Source organism: Perca flavescens, chromosome 18 (genome assembly GCF_004354835.1).
Source record: "Perca flavescens isolate YP-PL-M2 chromosome 18, PFLA_1.0, whole genome shotgun sequence".
NCBI lineage: Eukaryota > Metazoa > Chordata > Actinopteri > Perciformes > Percidae > Perca > Perca flavescens.
In genome coordinates, this window is record NC_041348.1 from 23,132,788 (window position 1) to 23,159,646 (window position 26,859).

Sequence of the window (26,859 nt, forward strand, 5' to 3'; positions counted from 1 at the left end):
TCATAAGGCATGACTGCTTGCAGGTAGAAGCTGGGATGCGCACTGTAATTAGTGCGTCTTTGAATGTGAATAAATATACAGTAAGTATATTTATTTATGGCAGCTAGAAGGTGAGAGTTGTGAGTTCACTTCGTGTTTAGTACGTCTTCACACGAGTAAATATATATTTACTCTCTCTGTGCTGCTAACAGCTTGAAGGTAGATGTTGTAGTTCTTTCTCGGGGCCAGTGGAGGATTCCAGAAACCCTGGGGATTAAAAGAAAGCGATCATCAACTTTATTGGAGGCTCAAAATACGTAGATTGTCAGCTACTAATTCTTTGCAAATGAGGATTTGTTTTATGCCCTATTGGCTTGCTTCTTTTGAGTCAGTAAGCAGGATATTTCAAATCTTGTCAAAGGAAAAGTTCAACATTTTGAGAAATACCCTTATTCGCTTTTTTTTGCTGAATTTAGATGAGAAGATCAATACCATTCTTATGTCTGAGTCTGTATAGTCATAGTCTGTACGCTAAATAGGAACATATAGCCAACAATCTGCTAACAAATACTGCCTACCAGCACACACACAGCTAACAAACTACAATAAATATAATTATTATATCTCGTTAGTTTACCACATAGAAAATGAAAATCATTAAAATAACAATTTGCTGTTTCTTAAGTAACTCACTGCCAGAAAGCGAATAAGCGCATACAACCCCTTTTATTACAGTATATTATAAAAACCCAAGTTAACATAATTCCCCCCTTTCTGTTAGCTTTTTGCCTATGAGTATTTCACATCCTTATTCTTCTGCATTTAAAGCTATGAGTTTACTATGATTTCTATTTGATTTATCTTTTGACTTGACATTTTTGCTGCACTACGTACAGAATATGTTGCTCAGATAAAAGGCCTTGCCTGATATGTCTTGTTGTCTCCAACAGTGAAGGGGAGCGGCTCAGGCAGGTTGCTGGGGGACAGCTGGGCGGCATAATAATATGGAGATCCACCGCTAGACGCACTGTGGTAAGAAACATGGACCTGGGAAAGAAGATATTTTTACATTAAAATGATATGTTCATAAATCTGTCTTAGATATACAATGTAAGTCAGTTAAAAATGAGTTTTTTTCTGCAAATAAAAGGACTGCTTTGTAAGAGTTGGGAATCCAAATGTCCAATAGTTGATCGAGCCAAATGGTGGCTAGTTATGCTTTTTGGAATTAAACTCTTTATATTGTATGTTAGCAAACAAATATATGCACATTAGATAGGCTGTAAAGGCATGGCTTGTTAAATGTATTTAGAACAGATTAATAATCACCTCATAACAATCAGAGGAAGCTTGACGACGTGTCCGCTGAGGATTCACTTCCTCAACTACAATCTGGTATGCACTGTGGACAAGAAGACAATGTAAATAAGTTATTAAATGAGTTTTTGTTTATTCACTAATACACTTGGTTAATGAAATATTTCAAACGTAGGTTGTGTAGTGTCATGTTTATGGGGCCTTGCTCATTTAATTACTGTTTATCAACTTGTTTTTTGACGTGTCAAAGAAAACCTCCACGTTAATCCCCAAAATAACAAGGTTGGCATAATTATTATAATAACTGATTGTACTGTAATGCACATGTTCAAGTTTGAACACTTTTCATGGCTTACTGGTTGCTTTACATTAAAGGAGAATACAATATATGTACAATATACACACCAACTACATGCTAAAAGTAATAAATATGGACTATGGAGAGTATGAAGACATATAGCCAATTACAGGCTGGTGTAACAAAAGTTTGGGTCTGGGTATATACTGTATATGTATGCATGTACCTTATAGGAGCTCCCTTGGCCTGGGCAGGTTTGAGCAGGACAGTGATGGTTGTTGCAGTTTCATTCAGAAAGGCCTCTGACCCATCGTACTCATCTATTGTGGGGGCTGAAGAAAGAGCAAGAGTCTGTATTAGTGTCCATGTATCACCTTTTATCACATTTTGTGACAATAAAACATATTAAAACTTATTTTCTACCTGAAATATTAGTAGTCACGTTGAGCGTGGTTGCAGAACCGAACCCTTTGGAGGTGGATGCGCGTATAGAGAGCTGGTATGTGACACCTGGGTGGAGCTGGGAAAACAGGTGATGGGTGGCGTTGGAGGGCAGAGACACTGTGAGTCCTGGCCGCTGGAGAGGCACCGACGGGTCAAATGAACGCACACCACTGTAGCTGATCTGAGGCGAGGCAGAGAGACAAAATTCCGGTTTATACATATATCCCACAGACTGAGCTGAGTGAAAGTTTGGCTGCAACAATTACTGTTCCCACTGTTTCTGCTTATAGTACCTCATATTGTATGATGACTCCGTTGGGTTCAGCTGGTTCCTTCCAGTAAAGAAGAATTCGGTCTTCAAATGGAGTGGCTCTTAGTGACTGACTGGGAACTGACCCTGGGACTGTTAACACACACACACACACACACACACACACACACACACACACACACACACACACACACACACACACACACACACACACACACACACACACACACACACACACACACACACACACACACACACACACACACACACACACACACACACACACACACACACACAAAATTATAAAATGCTCACAAACATTCGCTCCTCCATGTGAAGGAGCTCCTAGTAAAAACATACCAACAACAGGAATACATTGTGACTTTGCTGAACCAGGTTGAAGTGTACCCAAAGTTATAGCGCAAGAGTTTTCTTAATTAAATGTGACTTTCTCCAAAAATATCAGTGACAAAGGTCAAATGTGACATTTCTTGTTAATTTACAACAGCCTAGCACTAGTCAGGATTGTCTTTGTGCTTTTTAATTTGTTTAATTTACTTCCCAACAGCGGCCTGTTGTGTCACCTAAGATGTCAAAGTACCTGTAAATAAGCTCACAGAATTAGAAGCATTTACTTTTTACTCTTTTTTCAAAAGTTAACACAATAAGTTAAATATAAATTATTTTTTTTAAATGAGAAAATAAATACATAGATACAAAAATGAAGTGTGCTTTGTTTATCGCACCATCTTCATCAGTTTGTATGACGGTCTCGTCACTCTCTTTCCGTCCCTCTGGATTGGTCAGAATCATCCTCAGACTGACGTTGGTGTTGGGTGGCAGGTTTCCCACCAAGTGGCGTGGTGCTAAGAAGAAAAAGAGAAGAAAAAATACATGATATTGTAAAATAATAATGTATATCATTTTAGTGCTGCAACTAACAATTATTGTTCTATTGAGTCTGCTGATCATTTTCTCATATTATTTGATTGGTTGTGGGTGTTGTTGGTCACTGGACTCCTCAATGACATGTACTGTATCTTCTTATTATAAAGTACAGTATTTCAGAAATGATATGAGGAGTTGGCTTATCAACCAGACAGTTCTCTATCAGCTACATTTGTATTAGTATTTTATTAACTTATCATTTGCTTTAAGAAAGATACCCATAATGCAGCCTTTACAAATGTAATACTGCATTCTTTTATATTGTCATATTCAATGTATAACAAGGACTTCCTTCCTTTGACACACTGAGCTGCTCTCTCCTCTCCCTTTCTATTACTATTACTATTACTATTTGTGTGTATCCCGTCCCAGAAATGCTTGTTACTAATCCTATCTTCTAGGGAGTTTACTCCCCGGAGTCCTTATGTTTTTTCCCCTAGCGTATTTCCTTGGAGAACATTGGCACCAAGATCCTGGTTCCAGCTGTCGCCGTGGTCCTGCTGCACTCCCTGCTGAGCTCAGCGGTGCCCTGCAATGTCATGCTGCTTCCTGCTGAACCCTGCAGCTTCCCGCTACATCCAGTCACTGTTCCATTATTAATGTGACTACTATTGCCACTGTTCATCACACCCCCAACCGGCCCGTCAGACACCGCCTACCAAGAGCCTGGGTCTGTCCGAGGTTTCTTCCCAAGAGGGAGTTTTTCCTCGCCACTGTTGCACTGCTTGCTCTTGAGGGAATTACTGTAATTGTTGGAATTGTTGGGGCTTTGTAAATTATAGAGTGTGGTCTAGACCTACTCTATCTGTAAAGTGTCTCGAGATAACCTAAGTTATGATTTGATACTATAAATAAAATTGAATTGAATTGAATAACAGTGAAAACAGCAGTATAAGTAATGGTAACAAAGGCTGTATTAACAGTTAAACTGAGTATTACCTTTAGGGTCCATGTCCAAGCATTCGTCTTTGCTGCGGTTGTTGGCAGTCGTGTAACGGTAGCAGATGGTGACGTTAAAGGTGTGACAGCGAGTGATGTTGTAACCCAGCGACTCCCAGTCCACCGCTATCAGACGAGACCTGGTCTCAGCAATCTTTAGCCTCTTAGGAGTCCGCATAGGTTCTACAGAGAAACAGATGATAACAAGGAAAGAGTTTCCTCAGTGACCCAACAGATTATTGACACATGAACTGTGTTAGACTGTAGCATTCTGATCATAAATATGCCTGGTGCACTGTAAGAGGCAAATGTACTTTGTGTTGCCAAAGCAAGAGTGCTGAATCAACATTTTCCCCAAGATAAAACAAGGGTTGTTTACGAAGATCTTTTTCTGCTCCTCGCTGCCATTCAACCATTTTTCAAATGCAATAACTTCTACAAGGCGCGTCTTTGCTTTCCATCTTTTATGTGAATTTAGAACGGTTATTGTCAATATAATCTACCTTCTCTCCAGTCTGCCCAGGGCTTTAATTACCTTAACTGGCTCATTTAACTGGATCAATAACCCCCAGAACCCACCCACCCACCTCCACACACACACACACACACACACACACACACACACACACACACACACACACACACACACACACACACACACACACACACACACACACACACACACACACACACACACACACACACACACACACACAGACCACAAACACAAAACCAAACATTTTCCCATCTACTTCCTGCCTGCTCATATCAGTCCACTATATATCAGGCATTACATTCTCATGAATGTTTACCAACTTGTGCTTCTCCACCCATTCAACAGTAAAGATGGAGATATATACCTGGAAGAGCTGCCATTTTCTGTAGAAAAGCTATCATCTTTAGATACTAAAAATTGTTGTAGAAGAGTTATTTCTGTGGGTAAGGAAACCACCTCTCCAACGAGAGCAGATATCACTCACAAATTGAAATGGAACACAAACATGTACTTTTCTTCTAGTCTTTTTGAAATACTTAATGAAGTCCGAATGAAGATTGGTGAGGTTGAGTCAGAGATGTTCACAAGTCATTTTTGCAAGGCCAAGTCTAGTCTCAAGTCTTTGAGCTCGAGTCCAAGTCAAGTCTCAAGTCTTTGAGGGGCAAGTTCAAGTCAAGTCTCAAGTCTTTTGCCACAAGTCCAAGTCAAGTCTCAAGTCTCTGGCCATCTGATCTGTCCCTAACACTGTATTGTTAAATCTTCTGAATTCAAAGCATGTGCTGTAGCTACCATCCATACAGTACAGTATCAGAATCAGTTGTAGGATAACTTTATGGGGTCTACTTAACACATCCTTCTAGCCCTCGGACCTGGTGAAATATTAACCTAAGTCTGTCGCATCATATGGATACAACTATAAAGATACAATTTGCATGTTCCCAGCATTAGCACAACACTTTGCGATGGTTAGCTTGTTACCTGTGATGATATATGCTAAATCTAATATCTCTTTCACTCAAAAAAATGTCTAATGTCCAAGTGGAAATCAAGAGAATAGTGGCAGCGCCACACCAGTTACAGAACAACATGCATCTCAGTGTCAGTCCAAATTACGCACAATAAGCAGTTTGAACTCACTGATGTAATGCAATTTATTTTCTAAGTGTTAGTAGGCTCAGTGAAACTGAGTTCAGCGCGAGGGAGACCCGGCTCAGAGGAGGAGAGGTTAGTGAGGCCAGTGTCTCCACGGCAGGTGACAGAGCGCACGGATCCGCTGCGCCACGCATGGATGAAATAATGAAATAGTAAATAGGACTACAGTAACAGAAATATGTGCAAAATTAAGACAGTCAAGACAGTGTTTGGTGGACCGGGTACACCTTGTTCACTTAATAGTCTACAAATCATCCACGGGATCAATTACACATCATGTTGCGTAAGTCATTCACGGTGATGGTCAGTTTTATCACCAGATGATGTTCCCTCCTCCTCCTCCCTCTATAACCTACTTGGTTCCTTATGTCCTTCCAGGATTTTTTAATAAAAACAGCTCACCTTAAATACAGACGAAAGTCTCTCCCCAACCCCTACTTGTCTCGCTCTCTTTTTTTCTCTGGGTCTTCCTCTCTCAGAGGAGACAACACAAGGACACAAACTTGTCATTTTTTTCTGACAACCCATTATTTGCCTGTCACTCACACACACACACACACACACACACACACACACACACACACACACGCACACACGCACACACACGCACAGAAATGTACAGGCACGGACACTCACACACTCGATTATTACCCAAATACACACATACACACGCACGCAGGTTGTGACAGATTCAAGATTAAATCTGGGCAGAGCATGTATAGGTGTGTGTTTATGTGTGTGTGTCAATAAAACTTCTTATAATAAGAATGCATAGTGAAGGACAAACACAACTCTCTTACACACACACATACACACAAAATACAAACATGTTGAGGTTGGCTAAGTAATTTAGATGTAAATAGCTTACTAATAAAGAGCCATACAGGCGTGAGAGAAAATGAGTGTGTGTGTGTGTGTGTGTGTGTGTGTGTGTGTAATAGCTGAAGGGTCAGAACATTTCATTTTTGCTTCAACCTGTTATTGGATGGTTGACATTTAAATAGAGCAAGAGGGAGACCTACTGCCTGTCTCTCCCTCTATTTCGGTCTTCTTCGTCTAGGTCTTTTCCTCTCTGTCTCCCTGTTTAAATCAATATTTGTCATCATCATGATAAACCTGGCTATTAGGAGACGGACACACGGACACACAGACACACAGACACATACGGACACACACGGACACACACACACGGATACACACACACACACACACACACACACACACACACACACACCTCCATTCAAAACCCTATTCCCTTCCTGACCCACAATTCATTGCTCTCTTGTCCATTTACTGTAGGCAGTAAAAGAGGGTAGGAGGAGAGACAGTAAGCGAATATGAACAAATAGAAGAAGGAAAGAAAGAAAACAACTGGAGGGCAAAGAGAGCAGCATAGAAAATGAATAAAGAAGAGTGTAAAAACAAAGCAATGCCTGAAAAAATGAAACTGGGGCTGGAGGGAGCGAGTGACAGATAAAGGGAACAGAGAGAAAGAGGGAAAGAAAGAGGCAGAGAGGAGGAACGGGGAGAGATGATAACTAGTTTGGAACGTGGCCAGAGTCAAGCGGGAGCAGGTCCAACGGTAAACCACAGAGGCTGCCTTGTCCCTTTCCCCTCCTCCGGTAGACATACAAACGGCTGGATTCATGTTGGAACTAAAAGGCTTTGTTCTCCACAGATGGAGCTTTGAAAACAACAACAATACCAATAAACACCAACAATAACACAAAGGACGGCAAGCTTCATATCAGCTGAATCCAGAGGTTGGAATTAAAGAATGGAAAACAAAGGGAAAGGAAATGAAACTAAATTAAATAGAACTACGTTCAGGGCAAGAGAAAAAAACTGTCCCTCAAATGAAGCATTAGAAAGGGCCAATAAATATACATTAAAAAGACCACAGAGCAGGAGACAGAAGCTTAAAGAAAAGCAGAGAAGTAAAGAGGTAAGGTAAGGGGAGAGGATATGAGGGAGGGAAATAGAAAAGGTTGACAGGAGATGCAGCTAAATCCAAGTTAATCTGTCCAATTAGTTCCTGGTAATCCTTCCACTGTCATGAGAAAGACAAATGAAACTGCGTGTATTCACTCTCATTTTCTCTCTGCATTTCTCACTGGGCCAAGCACATGAAAGTTGCAAATAAGTGCTGAAACATTCATTCAATTTGCACTTGTAGGCTACGTGGAATTTTATTCTGACTTGCCTATGCAGAGGCTAAATATGAAATCAGCAACCAGGACTTCTAGAGTTTCAGAAATAGTGTAGATGTTGTTGAAGTAGTGGGAATTGTCAGAGATCAAGAAGCTGAGAAAAAGAAAATAATGAAGTAACAACATTCAAATACCTTTACAGTCACAAAAAGGCAGGTTGGTAAAAGCAACGAGGTAAGAATAATTTAACAAACAACAAACCTCTATGGACAGGAGAAAGTAATACAAAAAGATATGCACAAAACATTTTAAGACTTCATAAAAATAGCAGAATGTCTTTTAAAGTTTCATTTATACTTCTGCGTGGACGGCTATGTGCACAGGCTTCAAAGTTTCACCGTAGCAGAGGTGTGCCTCCTCAAAAATGATACTACATGTCGGGCCGCTAGGATTATAAAACATGTGGACCGCAACTCTCCATTGTTTATTTCACTTTTTTTTTATGGTAAAATATTACAGCCATTTTTTCATTAATAGACTATTTATTTCTTCTGAGAAGCGGTCACATTTTGTCCTTTAAACTTTATCTTAACAGCTTTCCCTGACTGTGTGTCTGCACACTTTTTTTAATACACAATAGAGTTTAAGGTATTTCTTCCCCAAAACTACAGATCTAGATGTGCCCATTTAAGGCAGAAAATGATCCAAAACAATCAGAATTTGCCATGAACTACCACATGCACACACACACAGAACATCATTGTAAAACTGCTTGACTTCTTAAAACACACACACACAGCGTACAGTACTGTGTCTATAGGTTCCAAGGACCTGCCCCTTAAAGCTTCGTGCTGCTGACTGTGTGTGTGCATGTGTGTGTGCTTTCACATATATAAAGAAGTACATGTGATATATTGTGTGTGATTCCTACAACATCTGTGCTTGTATGTCTGGAAGTGTGTTTTGTGATTCCATTCTTCCATTAATCCAAGTGATGCTGAGTTTGTGCAACATATAAGAAATACTGTAGCTCCCTGAACTGTGTGTGTGTGTGTGTACATTTCTTTCAATCTCAATATACCGCTTATTGTGTCTCTCTTCTCTGTGTGCTCATGCCTGTTAGTGTGTGTTCATTTGTGTGTGTGTGTGTGTGTGTAACCTGCCATGACCAAGAGGTTTTCAGCAGAAAATTCAGGATTTGGATTAAAAGCTACTTCATCACTTTCTTCTGTCACACACACACACACACACACACACACACACACACACACACACACACACACACACACACACACACACACACACACACACACACACACACACACACACACACACACACACACACACACACAAGCCCTTCACTTCAAGTTGATTATTTTTCACCCTTCTGACAAGAGCAATGAATCACTACTAAAGAAAAATCGAGAGGAGTGGGAGAGGAGAGACAGGGGAAGCATGAGAAAGCAGTAGAAATGGAAGAGAAATAAAAAAAAGGGTAGAAGAAGAGTTGAAAAGAAGAGAGAAGAGATGAAATCTTTCCTCTTACCATATCAATTGCTCTGCAGTGTGTGTGATTTTTGCTCTGTATCATATTAACTTTATTGGTTATTAATTAAACTGTTTTGTGTGGTGACATGCATGAGTTTATGCCTGGTGTTTGTGCACAAATTTCCCTGTGTGTGTGTGTGTGTGTGTGTGTGTGTGTGTGTGTGTGTGTGTGTCTCTTCATTATTTTGCATTGAACTAAACATCCAGTAAACTACAGGTGGTGGGATCAGACAAACGTAACCAAACAGAAAAAGCAAAGGAATCATTACCATTTAAATAACATTTCTACCCCATGTGTGTGTATGTGTCTCTCTCAACAAACACAAGTCCATCTCCGTGTGCATGTGTGTGTGTCTGTGTGTGTGTGCGCACACGTGTGTGATGTGTGTTTGAATACACGCGTGTGTGTGTGTGTGAGAGTTTATATGACCTTAGTCTCACTAAAGGCAGGTAGGAGTAGGTAGGTAGGAAAGGAGGTAGTCTCTGTCTTTTTACACTATGCGACACAGGAAAACCATTTACCCATAGAAATAGAATAAGAGTTGAACAGTCATTGAACGTTTTTTATCGTGGGTCGTGGTCCTTTGACTAGTTCAAGAGAAAATGGTGATTGTTGTTAGTTGTTATGGTGACAACACATGTCAGTGGGGCCGTAAAGTTTGTCTTACTCCTCACTCTCTATTTTGAGAAAACTGTTTTGGCCTACCATTAATACAACGCCTGGGTTATTTTTCTAAATTCAGCAATCCTCAATTCTTCTCAGTTACTGTAACAAACCAATAAACGTCAAATTTTGGTTTCATGGGATGTTATATGCTGGACTATTTCTTGGCTGGTTGTTGTCACCATGAAGTTGCTAGACAACCAGTGCTTGCCTGTGAGGCAATTTTTGTGAAGTGGCCACACTTAATATTACAACTTCCGAGCAGAGTGAGATTATTTGATCTTTTTTTAAAGAGCTATCTTTTCTTAGTACATGTGGGGAGATGCTTATTTGTTTGCATTGTTTCAAGAAATTAATATTCAGTGCAATAGGTTCGCCCTATTAGCATCATGTTTGCATTTCCTTTACAAATATATTTTTAAACTGAACATAAAACTAGATAACTTGTTCATTACAACATTTGCTGCATTGCTAGTGTCTGAAATGCATTAGAGTGGAAATTCCTCTAAAGATCATGGAAGATTGAAGATGTTGTTCTCTTTACTTTCTAGTCAGTAGACAAAAATGATTCAGATATACAGAATGATTTGATGCAATTCTGTATATTCATAACCATATTTTTCTCATTTAGTCTGATATCAATGTTTTTAATATCTCATATCACATTATGTGGATTACAATGTGTTATCGTCTTTAACTCAAATGTGTTCCTGCGTGAGTGAGGAGAGGAAGATTAATTTCCTTTTCCTGTCAAACAGGAAACTGTTCAATACATGGGTCGCCTGAACAAGTCTATGACTTCCTTCTCTGTCAATAAACACACACACACACACACACACATACAGATACAGATAAAAACACACACACACACACACACACACACACACACACACACACACACACACACACACACACACACACACACACACACAGGTTGGCAGACATCAGTCAGGCCCCGTGCTTATGAGTTTTCATCTCTTTCATTTTCATTCTCCAGTTTCATCATTCTCTCGCGCTCTCTCTTGTCACCACTTCTATTTTCTCCTTCTCTTTCTTTTTTTGCCTTATTGTTTTTCATCATCTCACCATCACTCCTTGATTCTGTTTCTCATTCAAGCTCACTGCTTTTCATTCTGTCTTTTTCTTTCGCATATCAACCCTCTCTCGCTCTCTCTCCCTCAGGCTGGCTGTGTTAATATTTCAGTCGTTTATTTCTACAAATGTCAGACAGTGTTTTTGCCCTCCGTCTATTGATCCACAGAGAGAGAGAGCGAGATGAGGAGAGAGAGAGGCAATGAGAAAAGTGGGAAAGGCAACGACAAGGAACAAAGCGGAAAGAGAGATATATAGAAGAGGAGTGGCAGTGAGAAAGCAGGAATACAGTGAGAGAAGAAAAGAAAAATCCAGATAAAAAGTGAGAAAGGTGGAGAGAGCCTCCAGTATTTTAATCACTCTTTCTCTCAGATCACTGGACTGACTCAGGCTCTCCCCTCCTTTCTTTTCCAATTCTATCCCTCGCTACACCTCTCCTCCCTTCTCCCTGCCTGCTCATAGTATAAATATCACTCTACCAACTAAAATATAGATACCAAGACAAAAAAGAACAACAGTAGATGGACAGATCGATAGATAATCAGACGGGCAAAACAAACTGTGTGCACAAGCAGACTTGGCTAAAATCAAGGTACCTACCTTTTTCTTGCAGAATGCAATTCATCATATTTTAGGACATACATGTTTATAATCAATGATTTATTGAATTCATTATAGTAAACAGTGTGAGGAAAAAGGTTGTTTCATGGTAAACTTTTAAGAATTTAAGATTATATATATATATAGCAGTGCTGTCAGTTAAACTCGTTATTAACGGCGTTAACGCAAACCCATTTTAACGGCGTAAATGTTTTTATCGCGAGATTAACGTTCTTTTTGGCCCAGCAAAAGTTTTTTCACATGTTGTTGCAACAACTAGTAACGTTAGAAAAAGTACAACACCACACCGGATCTAGCTAGACCGGAAACAAAACAACATGCACGCTGCACACACTTGTTTGCACTTGCTTGCGAGCCGGCCAAAGAGTAGTACATACCTGCAAACTAGTCGCTTTTTGACAAAAATCGCCGTTTTGAATGGGGTCCGAGACCCGGTGCTAACACGGCACCGGTGCCGTAATGACCGTTATCTACCAGACCAAATAGCAACGCGGATTTTGGTGCCTTATTTAGGTGCCACTTAGATGCCTGCGCTTCTTTCTGATGCTCCAAAAACAGACGTTAGAGGGAACTGAAACATTGCCGCACAGGAGGCTAGTCAACACTACACTTAGCAGCAGGTAATGTTAGCCTAAAGTTAGCTAGCAGCTGGATTAAACGCGTTTAAAATGTTTACAGCTAAACGGTGTAAAGTGTGTCTGTATTTCACTGGAGATGATTCCAACACCGGACTGTAGCTGCCGTTATCTGAAAAACACAGTCATGATGTTAAGTCGCTCACCTCGCCAGCCTCATGGTGCATTCACTGTAATTGTAAAATACCCTTTTCCCATCCAGTGGTTGATTTCACCGTTTTGTGCTCCTTTTTTTTAGATCAACTTTTTATTGTTTTATATTTTTTAACATACAGACAAATACAATTGAACAAGGTGCTCCTTTTTTAAATATATATATATTTTGGTTCAGGTACCGTTTTAAAAGTATTGTATCATGTTGATAAGAGCATTAAAATGAGAAAAAAAAAAGAATGGGACAAAAAGAAATCAAGGGACATTTAAAATAGATAAAAATGTGCGATTAATTGTGAGTTAACTATGACATTAATGTGATTAATCGCGATTAAATATTTTAATCGTTTGACAGCACTAATTATAAGTGATTTAAACAGTGTTCAATTTATTTTTGCACTTCTGATGGTTATTTTCCTTATAGTAATCACAAAACTGATTTGTATATACTAGTTAATATTAACACAGTCAAATACAGTATGCATCTATGTCCTACCTGCACATTTGGTCCGGGTAATGAGAGGTGGTCCAGATTTGCCTGTCCCTCCCTCTCCTGGTCTAGTGAGTAACACTCTGATCTCATACTCTGTGTCTGGGTCAAGATGAAATAACTTATAGCTGGGAGAGTTCACAGCGTGAGTCTCCGTCCAGCTGCCTGTTGTCATGCGGTACTCAACCTAAAGAAGAAAAATCAAGTATTACATATTATAGTTATGGGATTCTTAACTATTAATCAGAATGTATGCAGGATATCAATCGAAAATATCATTAGCTTTCAGATTTATATTGAGTGGGAAATAAAATTACTTATCTATGGTAAAAGAATAGTTTGATATTTAGTTAATAATTCCTGATGATTTGTTTTGCCTCTGATCAGGTCAGCGGGAAGTTGCTGGCCCCAGCCAAGAAAAGCTAAGTGGCTACGGTAGCTTCATCTTTACTGTATAGTAAATTATCATCCTACTCTCTGCCATAAAGTAAATAAATGCATTTGCCAAAATGTCAAACCGTTCCTTTAAAATGGGTCCTTATAAAACACTCGATAAATACAGTCACACTAAATCACAAATAATTTCACTAAAATGTGAATACATTCAAACATATAATTCAAAATTACCACTTATACCTTATATTTAAAGAAATAGTTTGAAATAGGAAATAGCGAGTGTAAGACTAGAAGATCAATATCACTCTCATGTCTTTATACTAAATGTGAAGCTACCTCTTGTTCTCAAATTTAGCGTACAGACACGAGTGGTATCGAACGTCTCATCTAACTCTCAGCAAGAAATCACATTTCCCAAAATGTTGAACTATTCCTTTTACATATGTCAGCCAGAAGTCAGTCTATTTTCCTGCTTTCCTGTGAAAGGATACATGCTAATTGTCATGGTCATTTATTGCTTAACTATACAATGTCTCTTACTGAACATACCTCTTTCAGTATAATAGGTCCATCTCCAAATATGGAGTTAGCATTCAGCTGAATCAGCAGATATGTAGGGCCGACGCCAAGCAGCTGGGGAGGGGCGATGGGGTGCGGAGGCTCTGAGGAAAGAGAATAATGAACAAAATCGTAAAAGAAGGTTTCAAAGGGCCTCACCAGGTGAATGAAACACACTCAAACAAGGTCACAGCAGAACAGAAGAGGCAATACACAAGGAACAACATACTGTAGTGACTGTCATACAAAGCTGTGTGAGTGTAACAGCTGACGTGATATCTGTGAGCTCAAATGAATATTTTAAACAACCTACCAGTAAACAATGACAACTATACTAATGGCAGAAATTGTAAGGGACATCCTAACAAGTGGAAACTGCACTAGCCTGCAATATTATGACAACCAAGCTGCGTAAATCTAATAGTGAACTAATTGGCTGAATATTTATGGTCATGGGGGAAATACATTTTGAGACCCATTGTGTTTAGTGCTGAGTAGCTGATGTTTGGAGTTAGTTTCAATCCTAGCTTCCTGTTCTTACTTTGTGTTGAGTGCTTTTCTAGATACTCAAAGACACTTCACATAACAAGATTTATATCCAGTTACTTTCATCAAACACTCGGAGCCATGTTGTTTCACGCATTGAAACTCCTTTTCTGTGTTGACGGAGTTATAATGAACTTAATGTTAATGCAAACACACCCTTTGCAGCTGCTTCACATCAAAAGCCTTCCACCTTCAAAACAAGAAACAGGAAGGCTTTTATTTGGAAGCGGCTTCAGAAAGTGTCTACCACATTGGTTGATACTGCCCTCTTCACACATCTTCATAGCTTTATCTATCTGAAAGTAATGACTTTTTTGTTTTTCAGACATGGGTGTCTGTTAATGTTCCTTACAGCTTCATTCAGACATGACAGGACATTTACCGAAAGAGCCACAATGCTAGGGTGATATTTTGCATTTAGTACGAGAGGTGAAAGAACTGCACTGAGTTTAAAAAGTAACACTATAGAGGGAGAAGAGTGTTTTACAAGCTGCATGACTGATATCTTTTAAACCCTATTTTTCCATCAAAGTGAATCCTCTACATTAATACATTTTCTCATCAGTTTCATCATTTAATGTTATTAGTGAGCAATTTCTGCTGCTTATTTTATAAAGTCCATCAGTGCACTGCACAAGCAGAGAATGATAAGATTCCTTTATTGTCATTTCTAAGCACTAACATACAAACCAAATGTTCCCTCTGCCTTTAACCCATCCTATACATAGGAGAAGGGGGCAGCCTTTAGTGCGGCACCCGGTGACTACCTCCAGTTCTTTGCCAATGCAATTTAAAAGTGACAGAAATGTTACAAGGTCCAACCTGGTCAGATTACGGTTGTGATTTCTACGTACAAGTGAATCAGTGTTTATGCAGACATGAGACCTAAATGTTAAATTGACATTAGATTACTGTTATGTGGTGTATGTCTGAAGACGGCTTTGGTTAGCAATTGCTTGCTAACTGCAATTTAAATATTCTGATCACCGTTGCCATTTGGTGTATGTATCCTGATGTAAACTCAATTTTACAATAAGCTTACCAAATCTCTCCCTAATTGGTCTTTATCAACATCTCATTTTTGATTAGCATAGATTTAGCTAGGGATTTAGTAAGGGATAATCCCCTTTACCTACTTAGATAAGACTGTATTTCATAAAAGGTACCATTAAAATATTGTATATGTGTAACTTAAACTATAAAAACGACGCAATGACGTTTTTATGATTATATAATTTGATTGCATATACTGGAGTTTTCATTCGAAATATATATGAAATATGTCTTGTTATGTAGCCATGTACTACGTCCTGTGATGCTCTCAGTGAATAAATACTGTATGTACATAGTGTATGTACTTGCAGGTAAATATGATGGATGTGTGATGGTTCAGGGCCAGTCAGCCAGATCAGAGCTAACTGTCAACCATCTGTGATTGACAAGCCGAAAGCACAACACACACACACACACACACACACACACACACACACACACACACACACACACACACACACACACACACACACACACACACACACACACACACACACACAACCTTAAAACACACTGTATCAAAGATTTATGTACTTGACACACACACCCACAAACACACACACACACACACACACACACACACACACACACACACACACACACACAAAGTGGTCTATCTCAAAACCAAAAAATCATATGGCTCTTATCTCTCTCAGTCACATTCTGAAAACACACTACCAGGCAATATTGCTATCAGTATAAAGATAGAGAAAATGTCTTTTTTTTTTGCAATCCAGCTTCAATCATATCATATCTAAGTAAGTGTTATCTAAATTATATATGTGTGTGTGTGTATTTGTGTTACAGTGCATGTTGTTCCTTTAATATCTATATTTTGCATTGCTGTCACCTCTTTTTCTCTTTGTTTGTGGTTGCATTTCTGTGTGTGTGTGTGTGTGTGTGTGTGTGTGTGTGTGTGTGTGTGTGTGTGTGTGTGTGTGTGTGTGTGTGTGTGTGTGTGTGTGTGTGTAAATATGGCTGTCAGAGGGGTGCAGGCTGGGAAGTGTCTTTTTAGCAACAGATGAAACACCATAGTTTGACAGTGCCACACACACACACACACACACACACACACACACACACACACACACACACACACACACACACACACACACACACACACACACACACACAGAGAAAGAGAGCTGAATCCAGATAACGAATGCAGAAGTGACTTCAGTAAAAAACCGACGTCAACAACATGTCAGCTCACAACGCCATCAAATAAACAAAGTAAACAAGTCGATGATTAACAAACAAATAAGGAAATAAAGCAAAAATTCAGAAAGATATACATTTATACAAAATACATTTATTCAAGCAAACAAAACAGTAGATTTGTCTGCTGACAGCCTCTGTGTTAACTTAAATAAATGTGTGTTTCTTACTATTGAATATCTAAAAGATAAATAATACACATAAAATGAAACCGCAAGGAATGTAAGTGGGTCATTATGTGACTCCAGAGAAAACAAGAGCTGGAATGAGTTCATGCATTTACGTTTTTTTTTCTTTTGTTCCATCACTTGTCATTTGCAAAGTTGACCTAAAAAAAATCGTACAAATCATCAATGGTGTTGTTTTGCGTTGAGTTATTTGTCACCATCTTTTTTATTATTAATCACATGTGCGAACCCTCTCATCATTTCTCATTTTTATGGGTCAAATGTAAATGATGATAACAAAACAAATCAACATTGGGAAGACTCCAAATGTGTTTGTCATCTTCTGACCTAACCCGTCTGGGTGATTAATTTGTTTTCACCGTCACTCACGTTCTTTACTGATATTAGAATTTAAAGAAATCTTCAGAGGCATTGGCAGAGGGTTTGATAGATTTTCTGATTTAAGATTCATGATGTAGTGAACAAACAGCGCGAGAGAGCGACAGATAAACCAACAGAAAAAAGAAAGAAAGAAAAGAAGGAAGAAAGAAAGAAAGAAAGAAAGATAGACAGAGATTTTGTTGGTGACGAGAGCCCACTATGCTTTGTTTTCCATCGTCAGCAACCTTGTCAATAAAGTTTACTTTTCACAAACTGCTGCTGACATCATGGAGCTCACTGGAGGCCATCTGACCTCCAGAACACGCAAGGAGTGTGTGTATGAGTGTGCAAGTGCGTGCGTGTGTCTGTGTGTGTTTCAGTCGTATTGACAGCCAACAGTGGTAGTAGGTTTTCTATAGTTCCATAACGCCTGAAGCTTCACCTGTCACTATTACTTAGAGTGTATGTGTGTGTGTGTGTGTGTGTGTGTGTGTGTGTGTGTGTGAGATGGGTTAAAAGGAGAAAGGGACACTTCAGAAGTGGACGATTCCAGGTTGTATGAATTCAAGTCAGTTGTGCGTCCTCTTAAGTCTGATGTGTGTGTTTGTGTGCATGTGTGTGACAATAATATTGCAGGAGCTTTTTGGGCCATGGGTTGTGTGTAATGCAAGCTGGCATGGGGTGTGTGTGTGTGTGTGTGTGTGTGTGTGTGTGTGTGTGTGCATGCATGATACGAGCTGGCGTGATGATGCGCTCTGTCACCGTAGGAACCAGAGGGCAAGGCTTTATTAGAGTTCGGCTCTGACCAAACCACTAGTGACACACACACACACACACACACACACACACACACACACACACACACACACACACACACACACACACACACACACACACACACACACACACACACACACACACACACACACACACACACAGTTAGATTCTCTCATACTTTTTGTCTCTCACACACACACACACACACACACACACACACACACACACACACACACACGCACACACACACAGCAATTATAAACCGTTCATCTCAAGTAAAAAAAATTGTCCATCTATCTAGTTTTGAAACGTAGGGCTGGATATCGATACTCTTGGTGTTTGAAAAAAAATAAAAAAAATAAAAATAGTGTTTAGATATTGTTAAATAAGAAAAATAATTGGTAGAAAAACATGTTTCCCCCATGACGAATTCTAAGTAACTAGTACAGTGCTCATTGAAAATGTGCCTGTTTGAAAAGGGCCAATTGCTTGGCCTATGGTATTGCTTCTTGTAGAAAAAATGACTAACAGGAGGACCCCAAACCACTTAATATGAAACTCCACTGTATAGCCTACTGCTGACTTGAAGACGTAGCCTACACTGACAGTGTAGGCTACGTCTTCATCAGAGGAAGACATAGTACTTCTATATTTACCTGACAGAAAACGTTGCAGATTTGGAATGTAATCACATAATATCACAACGAAAAAAATCAAACAGTTGCCGTGTGTGTGTGTGTGTGTGTGTGTGGAGAGTAATGTTATTAGTGTTATAAGTTAGCAGTAGACTTAATTAACCAGACTCAGGGTGAGTGTGATGAAAACTGGTGTGTCTGCCAGTTCAGCGCCAAGATAGTTTCGCATTGCCCTGTGCCGTGAAGGAATAATCTCAGAGATTAGGTTATGTTCTGCCTCTGTTTAGAAGTGGTGAATGTAGGCTACAGCTCACGGCAACTTAACACGGTATAGTGTCTGGCTTTTGTTTGATATTTAGTGTTGGCAAATGGCTTTTTACTAAGTTTCCTCTTAGCCAAATAATAGACACGGAAAAGCCAGCGTTACGTAGCCCCTTTTTCCATCCTTATTCGACACAACAGTTGCGATGTTCCTGTCAACTATCCGTTCATGCTCCAGGAACATGAAGAAAAGTTAGCTTGGTATATCCAGCAATCATGTTACGTTAGAAGCATCAAAAAGTGAACCGCAGCCCAAGCCGGTAAACCTCCCCCACCCCCCTTGCTGTCCAGAGGGTGTCAACAGCCTGCTACGTGCTGCACCAGCAGTTTATTGTTACCCATTTAGTTTTATTTTTAATATCCAATATGCAATGCTGTCCAAATTGCTCCAACATCCAAACCCAAAGCTCATTGGGTACCCAGGAAACCAAGTGTGAAGTAGAACGGTTCATGAGATATTTGATAGACACACACACACACACACACACACACACACACACACACACACACACACACACACACACACACACACACACACACACACACACACACACACACACACACACACACACACACACACACACGCATCCCGCTTTATTAGATAGATGACAACAACGCTGTCTTTGCATCCATATGACGCAAGCCTTCGATGATCGCTCACCACCCCCACCCTTCCTCCACGCCGTTGCTACTACTAAGGAGGACACGGAGGATTAAAAAAACATGATGAACTCTTCAGATGAGGTAATTATTCTTCTACTTTTGCCATTTTGTAGACTAAGCCAATAACTGAATTATTGGAAAAAATAATTAACAGCTCAAGTAATGAAGAAACAGACATTCCTGTTCAAGGAACAGCAAAAAACATCTAGGTACAAGAACAATCTGGAAATCCCATGTCACACCCCTCATGCTCCCATGATGCACCTCTGCCTCAAGCAATCTTGACAACTCTAGCACACACAGAGGGAGACGATAATGGCACATCTCTGTCATCTACATGTCATAAATATCAATAGACAAGGCCTGTGCGTACCTGCACCGAGGGAATATCACATCACCCAGCAGACCACTTTTCAGACTTTGAAAATGAAACCTGGGTTACCGTCCTACTGCCTAACATTTTTAACATATACATTGTCATATTTTGGCACTTTCCTATGATTCTTTATTCCATTTTCCTGTTCATCAGATTCGTACTCCAGTAATCATCCCTCATCTTTTTTCAATTTCACGATAAATACATTTTAAAAATAAAATATTCAGAGCAAAATATTAATAATGCAGCTTAACTCTGTCCATATGCATGGTCATCAACGTCCTGCAGGAACCTCAAATCTCCAACACGCAGACTTCTCAAGCGAAATAAACATATTCCCTGTTCCTTTGATTTTTCTCTGGCTCTCATCTACCATCTGATATTTCTAATAAATAAACATGAGGCTTCTCTCCTTCTACATTCACACATGCAGTCCTCATTCTTTTATTGTGATATCGTTCTAACGGCAATATCCCTCAGAGCTCCAAAAGCATCTTTTCACAGATTCAGAAAGTGGCTGGTTTTCAAGCTGATGCCTGGCTATGAAACACACGTCACTCAATGCATATGTGTCTTATTGAACCTGAATCTATTTTCATATATGTAGATTGGTCCTGTTCATGTTTAGACACGTCTCCTGCTGAGTGGATCCTTCTTCTCTCTCCTCTTCGCCTTCTCATGTTCATGATAAATAAACATTAGCCACTTGTGTATTCTTACTAAATCAGCAAGGTCCTCCTGCAAACAAAACTGGACACTGTAAGCGCTCGATTATCTGGGCAACACCAGCTGAAATTCGTATTCACGGTGCTCGCTTCTGCTTGGATTTCTCATTTCATTCTCCTCTGCCAACTCTTATGCAGAATAATAAACACAACTCTGCTCAGCTGTTTACATATTCAGACATATTCCTGATTCTGATATGGATATTCTTGAGATAATGAGCAGACTATTTACATTTAACTTTTCTTCACCATCTTCACTTCTCTCTTTGCTCACCCTCTTTTGCCTCCCATTTCTACCCCTCCTTTCTGTCACTCTCTTATCATTCTTTCTGAATCTCTTTCGCCTTCACTCTCTCTCTGCCCTCCTCCCCTGTCTCTCTCTCTGGGAGATGAATTGAATATGTAAGCTACTGGATGTGAATGAATAAAGCATCCCGTCTCAAACACACATTGGTGACACCTTATTAACCACATGTCAGCTGCACATGACAGCTGGAGCACGCACAGTTCCCATTCACGCACACATTCACAGCATACACATGTACACATAGACACTAATGCAGCTGCTGCTTCACACAAGCATCCACAAACACACACACATGTGCACGCATACACACACACGCTCACAAGCTGGCATACACACATCTATATACACTCTCACACACAAACTCTCCTCATTAGTCTATATTGTGTTAGTGACTTACATTTTATCAGTCAGACACAGTGAATGCACATTTGATTGGAAAGACATTTGACATTCCAAAGGTTAAACATAATACAAAAGTTACCCATTTCACAAAATATATATAACTGGGTCAAGAAAACAACTCTGGTCAATGACGACTTGACTTTATAACGCGTCACACGCTAAAACATTCCGCCCAACAGCAATTGTTTAATATTAGGCTTAGCAACCGTAACTGTTTTTGCCTTTCCAAAGTAAAAAAAACAAACAGAAGAGCAAAGTGTAAGAAATTGATCAAACAGTGTTGGTTTGCTCTGACGTAAGCCGCCCAGGACAGTGATTGGTTTAAAGAAATACAAACAATTCAGAGTGTTTTTTCCCCTATCCCAGAATAGATAAGCGGTATAACCAGACCACAAACCAGCGCTGTGGAAACAGGTCTGTCAAGACACGATGTGAGTCCTCTACACGATGTGAGTCGCACATGTGCAGAATGGCCGCCATCTTTGACAGCTAGCTACGGCAACACCACTTGGGCGAAGTGATAACACAAAATACTTTCACCCAGCAAAAGTGTCTGTTCTTCAGGAGTGTTTTATCCAAACCACGATCTTTTTCCTAAACTTAACTATTTGTTTCGGTGCCTAAACCTAAATGTCGTGGCCGAATACCGCAGACTTTTTCTGGGCTAAACTCAAGTGCCACGGCCCCTGAAAGGGCCATCATCTGGTGGTGCCTGTACCTAGCTGACTGTCACCTATTGGCAGCAAAACACAACTATCAACTGCCGCTGATACAACGGAGCTCTGTAGCCGGTGTCACGGAGCTCTGTGGCGGCTAAACAACCACAAACTGCCCAGAAAAAATAAAAGGAAAATAACATACATAAATATTGGCCTTTATATATACATGGAGTTTTTCGCGTATCGCTTTGGTCGATAACTATGTGGTTTGCCCAAATAGTGTTGCCGTAGCTAGCTGTCAAAGATAACAGTCATTCTGCAAATGCGCGACTCACATTTTGTCTTGACAAGGTCTAGCAATGCGAGACTGTGGTTGTCCTTATATAAACTAAGAAGCCAAGCAGTGTTATGATACAAGACTCCTCCTAAATTTTTCTCATCATACTTACAAAGTTACTAGCTCTAAACTGCAATACACAAACAATGCAGGTTCTTTAGCCTGCTGTCGTCTACCTCTGTCTCACATCAAGGGCCCATAGTTGAGTGGTAAAACTGCCGCTGTTGTCATTGTAAACTGCACTACATTTAGTGCGAGATTTACATTGCATAGCAACAGTGAATAAGGGAGGCAGGCCTTAGCGAACAGTGAGTAGAAAGCACCTTTGTTACTTTCCACTTAAAGATTTCTACTAATGCTGAGGTATCAACTATTAAATCAGAGAAGACAAAAGAAAACACAAGTATTACAGAGATAACAAAACAATCAGGCAAACAATCAAATAACCTTGAAATAGTTTGAAATCCTCACCTCTGACGATAAGTCCCGCAAAGTTGGACACCCCGGAGCCGCGCTCTGATTGGGTGACGCAGCGGTACAGATCTTGATCCTGATTAGTGACTTCTTTGAGGTGGAAGGAGGCGGCGAACCGTCTGTGGTTGATGTTTTTGGTCTGGGCCACGGGAATATCTTCTCCATTCCTCCTCTGAATCACAGACAAACACAGAGACACATATCAACGACTGCAGAGGCTGGTAGAGGGTTAACAGCCTTGCTGTAACAAGGCAGCACTGGACCACACATGCCCATGTGTGTGTGCCTAGTCTCACCACACACACACACACACACACACACACACACACACACACACACACACACACACACACACACACACACACACACACACACACACACACACACACACACACACACACACACACACACACACACCCCCTCTTCCTTACTGACAGCAGGTTTGAAGGTCATGACTACAATAGAGCCTTAATGAAATCAGCAGCTATTAAACTCTTAATCATGTTAGCAGCTAGGGTGTATGGCTTGGGGTCACTGTGTGTGTGTGTGTGTGTGTGTGTGTGTGTGTGTGTGTGTGTGTGTGTGTGACACTTTGTTAATGGATGTACCAGACCTGAGGGTGGCGCACCGAATACAATGTTTCATTTCTTTGTGTTTGTCTATTTCATCGCCATCATAGTGGGGGCATGCAAACATACTAATTTGTATTTGCATTTATTTATTTTGTTCCAAGAATGAATAGTCTCATATTAAAGGCTTGGTTCACCAAATGAGAAAAAAAAAAACATATCTCTCACCTGCCTATAGCTTTGTTGGTTTTATTTGCCCAGGTTTTGAGATGGATGTCTTTATGATTTCTGCCCATTTCAGTTTGTGGACAACCATTGGACATTTAAAACAACCAATAAAAACTGTTAACAACAGTTAAAACTGTGGGTTTTATCTAGTGATTATCCACTATTTCTGGAACAAGGAGTTGCTGTTAAATTTTATAAATTGTCTTTTTTTTTAATGCTGTGAGCAACATAAATTAAAGTCCCTTCAACTCCATTTATTTTGGGGGAAAATAAATCTCAGAAACAGAGGATTTAAAACTTGGGCAAATAAAACCAAATCTATCTTTAAGGCTAGATACCACAATAGTGAGTAAGAAAGTATGTTGTCATCTCCTGTTCATCCCATACTAGTAGACTAAAACATAGTTCGTATTCAAGTGTGTGTATATGCATGTTTTGTAGCTGTACCTGTAGCCAGAGTTTATTGTTCGATGTGTCTCGTCCTGTAGCGATACACTGAAATGTGGCGTTTTGTCCGGCATTCACCTCTACGTCCCCAAGGCGAAGAAAATGAGGAGATTTATCTACAAAGCAAAAGAGGACAAAAAATTATTTGTGAGGTGACAGAGTCAGAGGGATGTACAGATTCAAACAGGTCATGTTATCAAAAACGCACTGTATACATTTCAGGACATTTTCTAACCCTAAGGAATATGTTCATTATTACTGTGATTAGATTTTATTGGAGTCAGATGAAGCAGCAGTGCTGCATTGCCACTGGGAGGTAACATCAATGTCACATACAGTATATGTAATTTGCACATTGCTAAAATATGAAATAAGCCTTTCAGACCCTGAAGATGCAGTTCAGCTATGATATTCTTATTCTGGGGAGGTGATTGCAATCATAGATAGCAGCTACCATGTTGAATACACACACACACACACACACACACACACACACACACACACACACACACACACACACACACACACACACACACACACACACACACACACACACACACACACACACACACACACACACACACACACACACACACACACACACACACACACACACACACACACACACACACACACACACACACACAAACCTGTGTCCAGAAATGCAGCTGTGAGAATGAATGCTTCCACTGTGGAGACTAAGTATAATTCCTTTTCAAATACTTGCTCCTTCCCATTAGGAGTCCTGCTCCTCTGCCTTTAAAAAAAGACTGGGACTCTTCTTTTTTATATCTTTCTCAGATTCCAGGTCACTTTATTGACAAAATCAATGTCGAGGAATTATTGTCAGAGACATATCGCTAACTTCTGACAGGGACAACAATGACACCAGGACCTCACAAACGGTACAAGAGGATGGTGCAAGACAGTTTATCTTTATGACTTTTAATCAATAGAATCTATTAAGAAACAACATTGTCCTCAGAGATTTCAGTGCTGCTACAAGACAGATGACCAAAAGGATTTGTAATTGCTTCCTTTTGCAACACAGGGACCCTCCAGGAACCTGCCTATGGCTCTAGATTAATAGGCCGTTCTGTTAACAGTAACAGTTTGTTGTGCTAACTCTTTTCTGGTCTCTGGAAGTAAGGAAACACTCAAGTGAAGGAGAGAATACAACTTGAGATGTAGCGAGAATTTAAAATGGATCACAGTCCTCATCTCTTTCCTGTCAGTGAGACAAGACTGCTACTGTTCACTGTGTGTGTGTGTGTGTGTGTGTGTGTGTGTGTGTGTGTGTGTGTGTGTGTGTGTGTGTGTTAAAGAGAGAAAGTGCTGAGTGGTCAGAATCTTCTCTCCCTATGATTGCCCTAATACTGTCTCATTTCCCGCTTCACTCTCTCCTATTCCCTCTTTCTCTCTGTTTCTGTTTCTCCCTCTCACAATCTCTCTCTCCCTTTTTATTTCTCTAATTTTTCTCTAGAACTTGTCTTTCTCCTCTCGCTGCATCCCTCCTCTCTTGTGTCACCTTCCCACTTATCTACCCATTCAAGTGCAACAGAAACCATCCCAGGTATAGTCTAATTAGTGGCCAAAGCTATCAGCGTCTATTCAGCGAACTAGGACTAATTGCTGGCATGCTAATGACTCACCGCACGGGTAACTGAGCACCTGAATGTCCTCAATGGCGATGAAGCCGGCTTTGCTGTCTGAAACCTCTGCTTCAAATATGACCTGTGAAAGATCGAGAGATTTAGCCATTACGGTCTTCATTAATACCAATTTTATATACCATATTTTCTAGAAAAATGAAATCCTTTATCTAAACAGAGAGTCACACACAATTTACACACACTAAACAGTGGTTTAATGAAAACATTTACAAGTAGCAATAGAAATGCTAAAATAAAGATAAAATAAAGGTTTGAAAGAAATGAAAGCATTAAATGAAAGCATTGTTTTTAAATTACCTTTTTAAGTTTATAGCTCTTTTATTTGTTTAAATTTATGCGGAGTGTATTTGCAAAGTGTATTTTGGAAGAAAAAAAAAGGTTTATGAAATTAAACACAAAAAAAGATTGTTAGAATATCAAGTCATTTCTGACCCTCCATTAGCCTGCCAATAGAACAGCTTAGAGCACATACAAAATGTACAAAAAACAACAACAGCAAAAATACTGGAAATGCTGGTCCTAGGAGAAAACTGAAACTTACATAACCAACAAATGCTCTGCTTGCATATCACAAGCCAAAACATCAACCCTCTTTAGTATTGTTACTAAATCAGAAGCTGTGCCTCTGAAGTTTTAGATGCATTCTGGGTGCACTGAACGCTACAAAGTAAGACTATTGCCATTTAAATTGGCAGTTAAAGTGATGGATCCAATCTAAGTTACACACAGGATAGATAGAAAGTCAGTGAT

General features: G+C 39.8%; 1 protein-coding gene across 6 annotated transcripts in view; it reads right to left on the minus strand.

Moving 5' to 3' along the window:
• The window catches only part of ptprk (protein tyrosine phosphatase receptor type K), a 113,610-nt gene that overhangs the window by 28,987 nt on the left and 57,764 nt on the right, over positions 1 to 26,859 (minus strand). For all 6 annotated transcript variants that reach the window (XM_028604814.1, XM_028604812.1, XM_028604811.1 and 3 more), the window contains exons 6-18: positions 26,089 to 26,170; positions 24,437 to 24,552; positions 23,190 to 23,364; positions 14,143 to 14,255; positions 13,204 to 13,384; positions 4,197 to 4,379; positions 3,056 to 3,175; positions 2,332 to 2,441; positions 2,018 to 2,219; positions 1,821 to 1,926; positions 1,309 to 1,381; positions 904 to 1,026; positions 172 to 246 (exon numbers count right to left, since the gene is read on the minus strand). In XM_028604814.1, coding sequence (XP_028460615.1) covers positions 172 to 246; positions 904 to 1,026; positions 1,309 to 1,381; positions 1,821 to 1,926; positions 2,018 to 2,219; positions 2,332 to 2,441; positions 3,056 to 3,175; positions 4,197 to 4,379; positions 13,204 to 13,384; positions 14,143 to 14,255; positions 23,190 to 23,364; positions 24,437 to 24,552; positions 26,089 to 26,170 — 1,659 coding nt within the window. The remainder of the gene's footprint in view (positions 1 to 171; positions 247 to 903; positions 1,027 to 1,308; positions 1,382 to 1,820; positions 1,927 to 2,017; positions 2,220 to 2,331; positions 2,442 to 3,055; positions 3,176 to 4,196; positions 4,380 to 13,203; positions 13,385 to 14,142; positions 14,256 to 23,189; positions 23,365 to 24,436; positions 24,553 to 26,088; positions 26,171 to 26,859) is intronic.